The sequence below is a fragment of the Oncorhynchus clarkii genome, chromosome 1 (assembly GCF_045791955.1).
Source record: "Oncorhynchus clarkii lewisi isolate Uvic-CL-2024 chromosome 1, UVic_Ocla_1.0, whole genome shotgun sequence".
NCBI classification, from domain to species: Eukaryota; Metazoa; Chordata; class Actinopteri; order Salmoniformes; family Salmonidae; genus Oncorhynchus; species Oncorhynchus clarkii.
The window spans coordinates 42306228-42319078 of NC_092147.1; the positions used below are offsets into that span (position 1 = coordinate 42306228).

Consider the following 12851-nt stretch of genomic DNA (forward strand, 5'->3'; position numbering starts at 1 on the left):
CGCCTTACACAATACTAACCTAACATACAAGCCAGCCACAATGTGTTGGAGGAAACACCGTACAACTGGCGACCGTATCAGCATGCATGTTCCCGGCCCGCCACAGGAGTCGCTAGAGCACGATCGGACAAGGACATCCCGGCTGGCCAAACCTTCCCCTAACCCAGACGAAGCTGAGCTAATTGTGCGCTGCCTCATGGGTCTCCCGGTCGCGGCCTAGATCAGTGCTGTGCCTTAGACCGCTGCGCCACTCGGGAGGTACCAGCAATTCACTTTTGGTCCTGAATACAAAGTGTTCCTACTTACATGTACAAATGACCTTGACTAACATGTACCCCCACACATTGACTTGGTACCAGTAGCCCCTGTATATAGCCTCATTATTGCTATTTTAATGTGTTACTTTTTTATTTATTTAGTAAACATTTTCTTAACCAACAATGCAGTTCAATAAATAAAATGAAGGGCTTGTATGCAAGCATTTCACGGTAAGGTCTACACCTGTTGTATTCGGCGCATGTGACAAATAACATTTGATTTGATTAGATTTTTATGTTTGGGGCAAATCCAGTACAACACATTACTGAGTTGCACTCTCCACATTTTCAAACATAGTGGTGTCTGCATCATGTTATGGGTATAGTTGTAATCGCTAAGGATTGGGGAGTTTTTCAGGATAAAAAGAAACAGAATACAGCTAAGCACAGGCAAATTCCTAGAGGAAAACCTGGTTCAGTCTGCATTCACCAGACAACGGGAGAGTATGGCAGCCAGGCACTTGTATTTGTAATGTAAGTACACTGAACAAAAATATAAATGCAACATGTAAAAACATTTAATGAGCTACAATTTGAAAGATCCTAGAAATGTTCCATACCCACAAAATGCTTATTTCTCTAAAACATTTTGCACAAATTTGTTTACATCCCTGTTAGTGAGCATTTCTCCTTTGCCAATGTAATTAATCCACCTGACAGGTGTGGCATATCAAGAAGCTGATTAAACAGCATGATCATTACGCAGGTGCACCTTGTACTGGAGACAGTTAAATGCCACTCTAAAATGTTAAGTTGTTGTCACACAACACAATGCCACAGATGTCTCAAGTTGAGGGAGCATGCAATTGGCACAATGACTGCAGAAAAGTTCACCAGATGTCACGATCGTTATAATGATTGGACCAAGGCGCAGCGTGTGGAGAGTTCCACATATTTTAATTAATAGAAAAACACCCAACAAAACAAACAAGCACAAACAAAACGTGACGCTACTGGTGTGCACACAAGCAAGTAACTGTAGACAAGATCCCACAAAGCACAATGAGGAAATGGCTGCCTAAATATGATCCCCCAAATCAGAGACAACGATAAACAGCTGTCTCTGATTGGGAACCATACCACGTCAACATAAACCATGAATCACCTAGATGACCCACCCTAGTCACGATCACTCCCCAACCAACAGAGAATAAACAGCTCTCTATGGTCAGGGTGTGACACCAGAGCTGTTGCCAAATCATTTAATATTAATTTTGGCCTTGCACTGCAGTTCGACATTGTAACCGACTTCAGTGGACAAAGGCTCACTTTCGATGGCCACTGGCACGCTGGAGAAGTGTGCTCTTCACAGATGAATCCCGGTTTCAGATGGCAGACAGCGTGTATGGAGCTGTGTGGGCGAGCAGTTTGCTGATGTCAACATTGTGAACAGAGTGCCCCATGGAGTTATGGTATGGGCAGGCATAAGCTATGAACAACGAACACAATTGCATTTTATCAATGGCAATTTGAACGCACATAGATACCATGACGAGATGCTGAGGCCCATTGTCGTGCCATTCATCCACTGCAATCACCTCATGTTTCAGCATGATAATGCACGGCCCCATGTCGCCAGGATCTGTACACAATTCCTGGAAGCTGAGCATGTTTGGGATGCTCTGGATCGACGTGTACGACAGCCTGTTCCAGTTCCCACCAATATCCAGCAACTTCGTACAGTCATTGAAGAGGAGTGGGACAACATTCCACAGGCCACAATCAACAGCCTGATCAGCTCTATGCGAATGAGATGTGTTGCGCTACATGAGGCAAATGGTGGTCACACCAGATACAGACTGGTTTTCTGATCCACACCCTACCTTCTTGTTTAAGGTATCTGTGACCAGCAGATGCATATCTGTATTCCCAGTCATTTGAGATCCGTAGATTAGGGCATATTGCATTTATTTCAATTGACTGATTTCCTTATATGAACTGTAACTCAGTGAAATCTTTGAAATTGTTGCATATTGCGTTTATATTTTTGTTCAGTGTAGTTAGGCTTTCATAAGGTATTACGAGCCAATGGTCATCTGTTAGGCAGTAATTGTTCTTCTTTATCTAATAAATGTGTTTATTCATTCACAACTAGGATGTTGCTGTGCCCAGCACAGTACTATGGGAAAGGATGCTAGGCTTAGCAGAGACAGCTCAGAGGTGAGTGCATTGGAAGTAGGAAGAAAAGAGAGACACAGATGTTCCTTAATATGTTGGCTCTCTATGTAATAGCAATTAACACTTAGAAGTGACAGACAGACAGAGTGACAACAGAGGAGAACAAGGAGAAGCACAGACGGACAGAGTGACAGACAGACAGGACGGACAGAGTGACAGACAGACAGGACAGACAGAGTGACAGCAGAGAAGATGCAGAGACAGACTGCACAACAGAGCGGCAACAGAGGAGAACAAGGAGAAGCACAGACGGACAGAGTGACAGACAGGACAGACAGAGTGACAGCAGAGAAGATGCAGAGACAGACTGCACAACAGAGTGACAACAGCGGCAAAGTTATAGTGAGTGAGTTGTATCTCCGGTGGTGCTTTTACATGTTGTTCTGGTTTTAAACATGAGCTGGTTAAAAAAGGAGGAGGACTTTGTTTCACCATTCGCTGGTACAGTAACAGCTGAGAATTGCTGTACTATAGTGTACTGCAGCCATACTCAACTGGTGGACCACGCTCCGGATCTGGACCCAGAACGGTGTAAATACTGACCACGGGTCCCTTCCGCAGTCAGGCTTTTAACTTACTGCTGTTGAGAATTGTAATATTACAATGCACAAAGTTCAATTTCGATATGGGCAGTTTTCCTCTTATGTAATTCACTGACAGACCCTAGAGAGCTATTTTTAACCTGACAGAAATGTCAAGTTGGTCAACTACTGGCCATGTTAGCTAGCTGGCCAGATTACATGCCCAGGGGCCTCGACCTCCAGGGGTACCCCATTTGATTTTGTTTAGTCACTCAGGTGTCCTGACACACATAACACACATGCAGTGTTGTGGGCTGGTGTGGCTAAAATGCCAGGGATGGATTTTTGTTCCAGTCCACCCCTGGCCACCTGTTTTTTTCTCTCCAGTTTCTTATCAATGGAAATGATTAGCCATAATCCCCAGTGTATTATCTAGCTTCAGTCCTCTAGTTTAGATTACACATCCCATAATTGGCACTCCTCGCCGAGACATGGGTGTGGATTGAAAAACGAACCATGTTACAAGTTCATGTGAAACCTATCACTGTCACATCCCCTGTCCCTGTATTATTCCTGAGATAATTACATTTAAAACATTGTTTTGGCTTGTGTTTTCCCCATTTACCCAACTGTGTCGTCAGCGTTCTTATAACACGTGTGAAGGGCTGGATGAGGTATCAGATGATGTCTGAAGGATCAGGGAGGGTGTTTTTACTCATGTCATCAGCGTTATGTCATCCGATCAGCTCAGGCCAGTCTTAGCAAAGTACGTTAGGCCTGAAGTATATTAGGCCTCCCACAGAACTCCAGCTAACAAACACATGGGGGGGATCTGAAAATCCACCTTTAGGTTCGATTATTGTTTTTACAGGATTGTCACTGAGCAATGTTATAATGGGTGTGTCCCTGAACCTAGTCCTAGTAATAGCTCCATTAGCTAATAAAACCCGAGTTTGGTATCGGGTTTCAAAGAGCACTGGAGTCATGGCGGGCCTTTCTGGATGACTGCCCTAGCTGTCATTGAATGTGTGAGACAATGGGAAGACGTGTTGCTCCTTAACTTCTGACCCTTGACCCAACCCCTCACTTCCCCTCGCAGGAGAGGCCTACATGAGACTGAACAAGCTGACCGATGCCGAGCACTGGTACAAAGAGTCCCTGAGAGTGAAGCCAGACCACATCCCAGCACACCTGACCTACGGCAAACTCCTCGCCCTCACGGTAAGTTGTTCTTTATCATTGTTAGCATCTTCCTCTTCTTTCTTATCGTTCTTCAGCTTCGCAAGTAGCCCGAGAGTCTGTATGCAGTTAATCAATGGCTTGTGCATGTGTGCGGGCTTGTGTGAGGATAACATTGAATTTCTCAAGGTGCCCCATCATCCTGTGGCGATAGCTTCCTGATTGAAACCCATGTCATGACCGCCCTGTGTGTTTTTAAGATCTTTTACCAAATCCCCAGACTAATTCTTAACAGGCACTCCATATTGAACCCTAATCAATTTCAGCAACAGAGGTTGCAAATGGCTCGAGCTAACTAACCAGCGTCTGAAACCCATTAGCCCTGAGGAATCTCTGTGGAGTGGCTGATCTGATGTGAATCCTCTAACTCCAGACCGTGCTGCCTTTTGTGCCTCATTCTGTGCCTCTGTGCACTCAGATGATATTGACCAAGGTCACGTGGTTGACCCGTGTTTGACTAAAAGGAGAAAAGCTGGTTTGTGTGCTGTGGGTAGTTCACTCCACAGGGTTACAGAGTTCACAGGGAAGGGGTCGTGTGGTGCACACAGTGAGCAGTGACAGATCGGGCCATGGATGGTGAAGGTGCCCCCCCTCTCCCCAGGCTGATGCCACTCTCTTCCAGGCAGCAACCCAGCGTCTGGCCCCTGAGGGAGGGACATGAATGTGTTCAAAGGTCCTGGGATGGGGATGAGCCCTCTGGAGTGGTTAACTTCTTGATGCACCCATCCCGTTAGCAGGATCATTTTCGTCAACATCCGCTGAATTGCAGAGTGCCAAATTCAAATTAAATTGCTAAAAATATTTAATTTTCATGATATCACAAGTGCAATATAGCAAAACACAGCTTAATCCACCTGGCGTGTCAGATTTCAAAAAAGCTTTTCGGCGAAAGCATACCAAGTGTTTATGTAAGGACATCTCTCTCAGCAGACAAAACATTACAAACAGCTAGCAGCAAAGTCACGAAAGTCAGAAACGCAATAAAATTAATCGCTTACCTTTGATGATCTTTGGATGTTTGCACTCACGAGACTCCCAGTTACACAATAAATGTTCCTTTTCTTCCATAAAGATTATTTTTATATCCAAAATACTTCCATTTGGTTGGCGCAAACATGTCAAATGTTTTTTATAACCAATCCTCAGGTTGTTTTTAAAATATATAATCGATAATATTTCAACTGGACAGTAGCTTCTTCAATAGCAGAGAGAGAGAAAATGGCTGTTCCACTCTGTTGTGCATGCAAAACGCTGCTGGCAACCAGCCATCCCCTGACGTGATGTGATCTTTCTGAGTTTTAAGGTAGGCCTTGAAATACATCCACAGGTACACCTCCAATTGACTCAAATTATGTCAATTAGCCCATCAGAAGCTTCTAAAGCCATGAATTTTCCAAGTTGTTTAAAGGCACAGTCAACTTAGTGTTTGTGAACTTCTGATCCACTGGAATTGTGATTCAGTGAATTATAAGTGAAATAATCTGTCTGTAAACAATTGTTGGAAAAATTACTTGTGTCATACACAAAGTAGATGTCCTATCCAACTTGCAAAAACTATAGTTTGTTAACAAGAAATTTGTGTAGTGGTTGAAAAATGAGTTTTAATAACTCCAACTTAAATATATGTAAACTTCCGACTTCAACTGTATGCCAGTTCTGATTACATTTTATTAGAAAAATAATGTATTAAGGAGAAGCTAGAGTATTCAGCATTTAACCCTAAATGTATCCATGATCGTTTGAGCTGGCCACACTGTTTTTTCACAGAAACATTTTGCACAAACACAGCCCTTACAAAGCTATGTCCTGAATGTGGCCAGTTTGTTTTTGATGGCACTATTCAGACATATATAGAAGTAGTGACAGCATAACAAAATCCTCCAAACCCGGAAAATGTAGGTTACATTGGTCCTAGCGCTAACTGTGGGAAAAATGATGTAACACAAGCAGTCATGTTTAGCTAACTCTTATAATAATTGAGTAAAACACTTTCTAAAAATATCAAAAGTAATCCGACGATGGGTAGTTTGTTTTTTTGCGTAAACCAAAGATAAGAAGAGGAGACAAAATTAGTTTGCAGTATGTAATTATATTGAAGGGGATGTGTCGTCTACCATCATTCACTTCCCTTCATTCACTTCTGGAAGTTTACTTGAAAGATGAGTGAAACATTCCTTTACCTCATTTTGTTATAACATGTTTGGTCTGACAGACGTTTACGTGACACCCAGAATGCATTGTATAATGTCAACAAACATGGTGCAAAACATAGATTGCAAATAGCTTAGCTCATCATACAAACTTCAAAAAACTATTTTACACACATCTGTCAATGGTTGGTGTAGCTGGTGCATGGAAGTCAGGCGCAGGAGATCAGAGATGAATGGACAAAGCACTTTACTTAGGCAATCATAATACAGAACGCAACCGTGTCACAAAACAAATGCCCACAGAACAAGTGATGCAGCAAAAGTACAAAACCCAAGAACAAAGTACCGGCTGCCACAAAGCACTGGTAAAACAAAACCCGGAGCAAACCAGCCAGAAGCGTGCAAACCTTGACAATAAACCTTGACAGTAAACAATACCCCACACAGACATGGAGGGAACAGATGGTTAAATACACGTTAATAGTAGGTGATGTAAACCAGGTGTGCAGGAAGACAAGACAAGACAAAAAAAATGGAAAATGAAAGGTGGATCGGCGATGGCTAGAAGACCGGCGACATCGACCGTCGAATGCAGCCCGAACACGGAGAGGAACCGACTTCGGAGGAAGTCGTGACAACATCATAGGTGTCCATTACAATATATGCAATAATCAGAATGCATGATTTGTCACCAGTACTTGAAAATGTGAATAAAACTGTAAATACATTATTCTCCATTCATACTGTATGCTACAGTAGAAACGACAACACTATATACAGAAAATAAGGCACTTACTTTGATAGGAACGCACACATGTCCAAAGTTATTATTTGTAAGGAGAACACCAATGAAGGCAATGCGAGCACCGGCCAGAAAATGTGCCAGGGGGAAAAAGTTTGTGCAAGACTGCGCAATTGTCTGCGTACTTGATCTGGGGAAACTCTGGGGATGTGCTTGGGCTCTCATCGAAGAGAGAAGTTTGTCCGGCTCAGTAAAGCCTATCACATTTTGGAACAGTGAATGCATTCTGACATCACATGCATAAAAAAAACTTGTGCTGGGGTGACCGTTAGCTGACACTAATTGGTAAGGATTAACAGAAGCCACTAGACACAATCTCTGAAATGTACATCTGTCACAGCATACACTGGGTGAAAAACACTATCTAAAAGAAGCAGAAAAATGTCAGGCAGGGTAAAACTCACTGAATCACTGGCCACTTTAATAATGGAACACTAGTCACTTAAATAATGGAACACTAGTCACTTTAATAATGTTTAAACAATGTTTACTTTGTGCCTTACTCATTCATATGTATCTATTGTATTATATTCTACTGTATTTTAGTTAATGCCAGTCCGACATTGCTCGATTTAATATTTTTATATTTCTTAATTCCATTCTTTTAGGTGTGTGTATGTATTGTTGTGAATTGCTAGATACTACTGCACTGTTGGAGTTAGGAACACAACCAATGCGCTACACCCGCAATAACATCTGCTAAATATGTGTATGGACCAATTACATTTGATTTGATTTGATAAGGAGTGAGAAGTAGATGTTTTAGTTAAGAAAGGGCTATTGATTTAGAGGAAAGTGGGGAGTTCAGAGCTCGGGGCCGTGTGCCTGGATCTCAGGCAAAGATAGACAATGGCCTCCTTTCTCCTCTGGGTGTAAATTATGGGATGAGGAGAGGAGAGCGCTGTCAGACTTACAGGCTAGCTAACCTTGAGATGATTTTGAAAGAACAGAGCATATTGTAAAATGCAGTGGCTGAACCAGCCCCAGCACACATTTGTATCTAAAACGGCCCAGGTATGTACAGTGCCTTGCGAAAGTATTCGGCCCCCTTGAACTTTGCGACCTTTTGCCACATTTCAGGCTTCAAACATAAAGATATAAAACTGTATTTTTTTGTGAAGAATCAACAACAAGTGGGACACAATCATGAAGTGGAACGACATTTATTGGATATTTCAAACTTTTTTAACAAATCAAAAACTGAAAAATTGGGCGTGCAAAATGATTCAGCCCCTTTACTTTCAGTGCAGCAAACTCTCTCCAGAAGTTCAGTGAGGATCTCTGAATGATCCAATGTTGACCTAAATGACTAATGATGATAAATACAATCCACCTGTGTGTAATCAAGTCTCCGTATAAATGCACCTGCACTGTGATAGTCTCAGAGGTCCGTTAAAAGCGCAGAGAGCATCATGAAGAACAAGGAACACACCAGGCAGGTCCGAGATACTGTTGGATACAAAAAGATTTCCCAAGCTTTAAACATCCCAAGGAGCACTGTGCAAGCGATAATATTGAAATGGAAGGAGTATCAGACCACTGCAAATCTACCAAGACCTGGCCGTCCCTCTAAACTTTCAGCTCATACAAGGAGAAGACTGATCAGAGATGCAGCCAAGAGGCCCATGATCACTCTGGATGAATTGCAGAGATCTACAGCTGAGGTGGGAGACTCTGTCCATAGGACAACAATCAGTCGTATATTGCACAAATCTGGCCTTTATGAGTGGCAAGAAGAAAGCCATTTCTTAAAGATATCCATAAAAAGTGTTGTTTAAATTTGCCACAAGCCACCTGGGAGACACACCAAACATGTGGAAGAAGGTGCTCTGGTCATATGAAACCAAAATTGAACTTTTTGGCAACAATGCAAAACGTTATGTTTGGCGTAAAAGCAACACAGCTGAACACACCATCCCCACTGTCAAACATGGTGGTGGCAGCATCATGGTTTGGGCCTGCTTTTCTTCAGCAGGGACAGGGAAGATGGTTAAAATTGATGGGAAGGTGGATGGAGCCAAATACAGGACCATTCTGGAAGAAAACCTGATGGAGTCTGCAAAAGACCTGAGACTGGGACGGAGATTTGTCTTCCAACAAGACAATGATCCAAAACATAAAGCAAAATATACAATGGAATGGTTCAAAAATAAACATATCCAGGTGTTAGAATGGCCAAGTCAAAGTCCAGACCTGAATCCAATCGAGAATCTGTGGAAAGAACTGAAAACTGCTGTTCACAAATGCTCTCCATCCAACCTCACTGAGCTTGAGCTGTTTTGCAAGGAGGAATGGGAAAAAATGTCAGTCTCTCGATGTGCAAAACTGATAGAGACATACCCCAAGCGACTTACAGCTGTAATCGCAGCAAAAGGTGGCGCTACAAAGTATTAACTTAAGGGGGCTGAATAATTTTGCACGCCCAATTTTTCAGTTTTTGATTTGTTAAAAAAGTTTGAAATATCCAATAAATGTCGTTCCACTTCATGATTGTGTCCCACTTGTTGTTGATTCTTCACAAAAAAATACAGTTTTATATCTTTATGTTTGAAGCCTGAAATGTGGCAAAAGGTCGCAAAGTTCAAGGGGGCCGAATACTTTCGCAAGGCACTGTATGTTTATTTATTCGGTTATTTGATTATTGGTTATTGTATTGCTAGATATTATTACTGCACTGTTGGAGCTAGAAACATAAGCATTTTTCTGCACCTGTGATAACATCTGCAAATCTGTGTAAGTCTGTGCTGTCCAGTCAGAGGTCCTAGGTTCAGATCCTGGCAGGGGTTTGTGGGTATGGAGAGGGTTAGTGGTGCATTGGGGGATGGGATTCGCTCGATTATGGTGGAGGATGGTGTCATTCGGAGATATGCACCGTGGTGGTGTGTGTTATTGAACTCAGTCATTCACAAGTCATTTCCGGGCCTAGTGTGATGCAGGCTCCATTCATAATTACCTTGGTGGCTGCCAGAGCGGCAATACACATCTGTTCCGCGTCTAATGTCACCGGGAGATTAGGGGGTCAACACTAACAATAAATACAGTATGTGTGAAAACAGGATATTGCACCTCTATAATGAGTTGATACTGAATAGGAAGTGGATATGGGTGGAAGGGATTTTTTTCATATTATTTCTCCACCTTACCAAACAGCCCCTTCTCCAAACACACAGAGAGAGAGAGAGAGAGAGAGAGATTCTTCCAAACACTGCATGCTGTCAGGCCATCCATCAAACATAATTATTATGATGCTTTCTCTCTACTGCTGTTACTGTGTTTGCTGCACAGACAGGTTTAGAGCATTGGCTACATATTAGAGGACTTCACGGGTCCAGAAAGTTGGACTCGTTCTGAAATGGTTCTTGGGCTTTCCCACCCAGAAACAATATGCATGAATTCATTGATTTTATATAGAGACCCTTTCTGAACGGACCCGATGACAACTAGATCCATTCTGTAAAGACCTAGTCGGATCCAGACCCGATCCGCGTGAGGGAAACAGCAGAAAAGTCATTTTTTAACCTACTAAATTAACCAGAGCTGATAAAGGGGGAGAGGAGGGAGAGAGAGGTGCCGCTCTGGCAGACGGAGGAGGGGTTGTATTGTGAGCGAGTGACATGGGGAACAGGGAAGGAGAGACGAGAGACAGCAACCAACCAAGCCGACTCACGCTATAGTAGTTTAGCTGCCATAGCTAGTTTATTTATCATCAAAAATGATTACCTGTCTTGACTGCATCAAACCGGGAGAATATTATTATTTTTTAAATATTATTTTTAATTTTACCCCTTTTTCTCCCCAATTTCATGGTATCCAATTGTAGCTACTATCTTGTCTCATTGCTACAACTCCCGTACGGGCTTGGGAGAGACGAAGGTTGAAAGTCATGCGTCCTCCGATACACAACCCAACCAGCCGTACTGCTTCTTAACACAGCGCGCATCCAACCCGGAAGCCAGCCGCACCAATGTGTCGGAGGCTACACCGTGCACCTGGCAACCTTGGCTAGCGCGCACTGCGCCCGGCCCGCCACAGGAGTCGCTGGTGCGCGATGAGACAAGGAGATCCCTACCGACCAATCCCTCCCTAACCCGGACGACGCTAGGCCAATTGTGCGTCGCCCTACGGACCTCCCGGTCGCGGCCGGTTACGACAGAGCCTGGGCGCGAACCCAGGGACTCTGATGGCACAGCTGGCGCTGTACAGCGCCCTTAACCACTGCGCCACCCGGGAGGCCGGGAGAAGCTAGTTAAGCTAGCTAACGTTCCGTAGCTATGCTAATTGAGGCTGCAGTGCATGACCTTTCTCATTCTACAGTTACAAATAACAACAACTCCATTAAGAATATTAAGTAGCAGCCTACCTGTTGGCTCTTGGTCGTTGTAGCCTATCCTTTTCCTTTAACTTTTAATTCCGTCTTCCATTGATTAGATATCTAGAGGCTCTATGATTATTGCTGCTTTGATGACTTATGATTGGCCAACAACAACAACAAGATACAGGTGCCATGCTCCACTCTCTTAAAAAGCAAGAGCAGCAGCATAGATTATAACATTTCCATCTTTCTCTCTACTGCAGATTTCACATTTGAATCTGTACTGGCCCTTCCTTCAGTTAAAGTCAGTTAAAGGAGAAGTTTTATTTTTACAACCAAATCTCAATTTTTTATGTAAATTACATATTATAGATGGGTCCAGAAACCTTTTTAGTGATTTCACATGTTTTATAGAAACTTACCCCAAACAGCAAATCAGTTCCTCATCCTCGTTGTGTAGTATGGGGCCCCCGAAGAAAAAATACATTAAAAAATGCTCCAAAAACATTCAAATACATAATTTTAGAAATTGCACTATAAGCTCTCACTATAGTGATGCAGGTCTTCAGATGTTGTACACATGAAATTGTGTCATTCCGAACTTCATTCGCAACGTTATATTCCATTTTGTTTCAATACCTCTTCGTCCATATTACAGGTCACTTCCAAAATAAAGGAAACACTTGAGTAAATGAGGGATACAACGTATATCGAAAGCATCGGGTGTCGGGTATTTGGGTACAGGTGGATCCGTGATGACCTCTATTACTGTCACGCCCTCACCTTAGAAAGCCTTTTTATTTCTCTATTTGGTTAGGTCGGGGTGTGATTAGGGTGGGCAGTCTAGTTTTCCTATTTCTTTGTTGGCCGGGTATGGTTCCCAATCAGAGGCAGCTGTCTATCGTTGTCTCTGATTGGGGATCATACTTAGGCAATCTTTTTTCCACCTTTTGTTTGTGGGACCTTGCTTTTGTATAGGTGCTGTGTAGCCTGCAGAACTTTACGTTTGTTTTGTATTGTGGGTGTTCATTTTAAATAAAGTAAGATGTTCGCCTACGACGCTGCACCTTGGTCCAATCCATCTCTAAATGATCGTGACAACTACATGCAATCCACCACACTAAATATAGTTTTGATCTGGATACCTGACAGTTGTGAGAGGGAAAGCTGATGGGCTCTATGTGTTGAAATTATGCAGCTGGATTTCATTCAACAATCTGCTCAGAGAACTCCTAAGACTGATAAGGCAAAGCATGGATTCAAAACATGAGAACATCAATGGAGTCATTTTCCACACATTGCCTGACAACTTTTTTATCAGTAAAGAGAGTT

The 12851-nt window shown here is 42.8% G+C and overlaps 1 protein-coding gene across 1 annotated transcript in view; it reads left to right on the forward strand.

Annotated features, from left to right (window-relative positions):
• The window catches only part of LOC139407243 (transmembrane O-mannosyltransferase targeting cadherins 2b), a 167879-nt gene that overhangs the window by 127517 nt on the left and 27511 nt on the right, over positions 1-12851 (forward strand). Inside the window, exon 8 of the mRNA XM_071150848.1 lies at positions 4116-4237. Within this exon, the coding sequence (XP_071006949.1) occupies positions 4116-4237 (122 nt within the window). The remainder of the gene's footprint in view (positions 1-4115; positions 4238-12851) is intronic.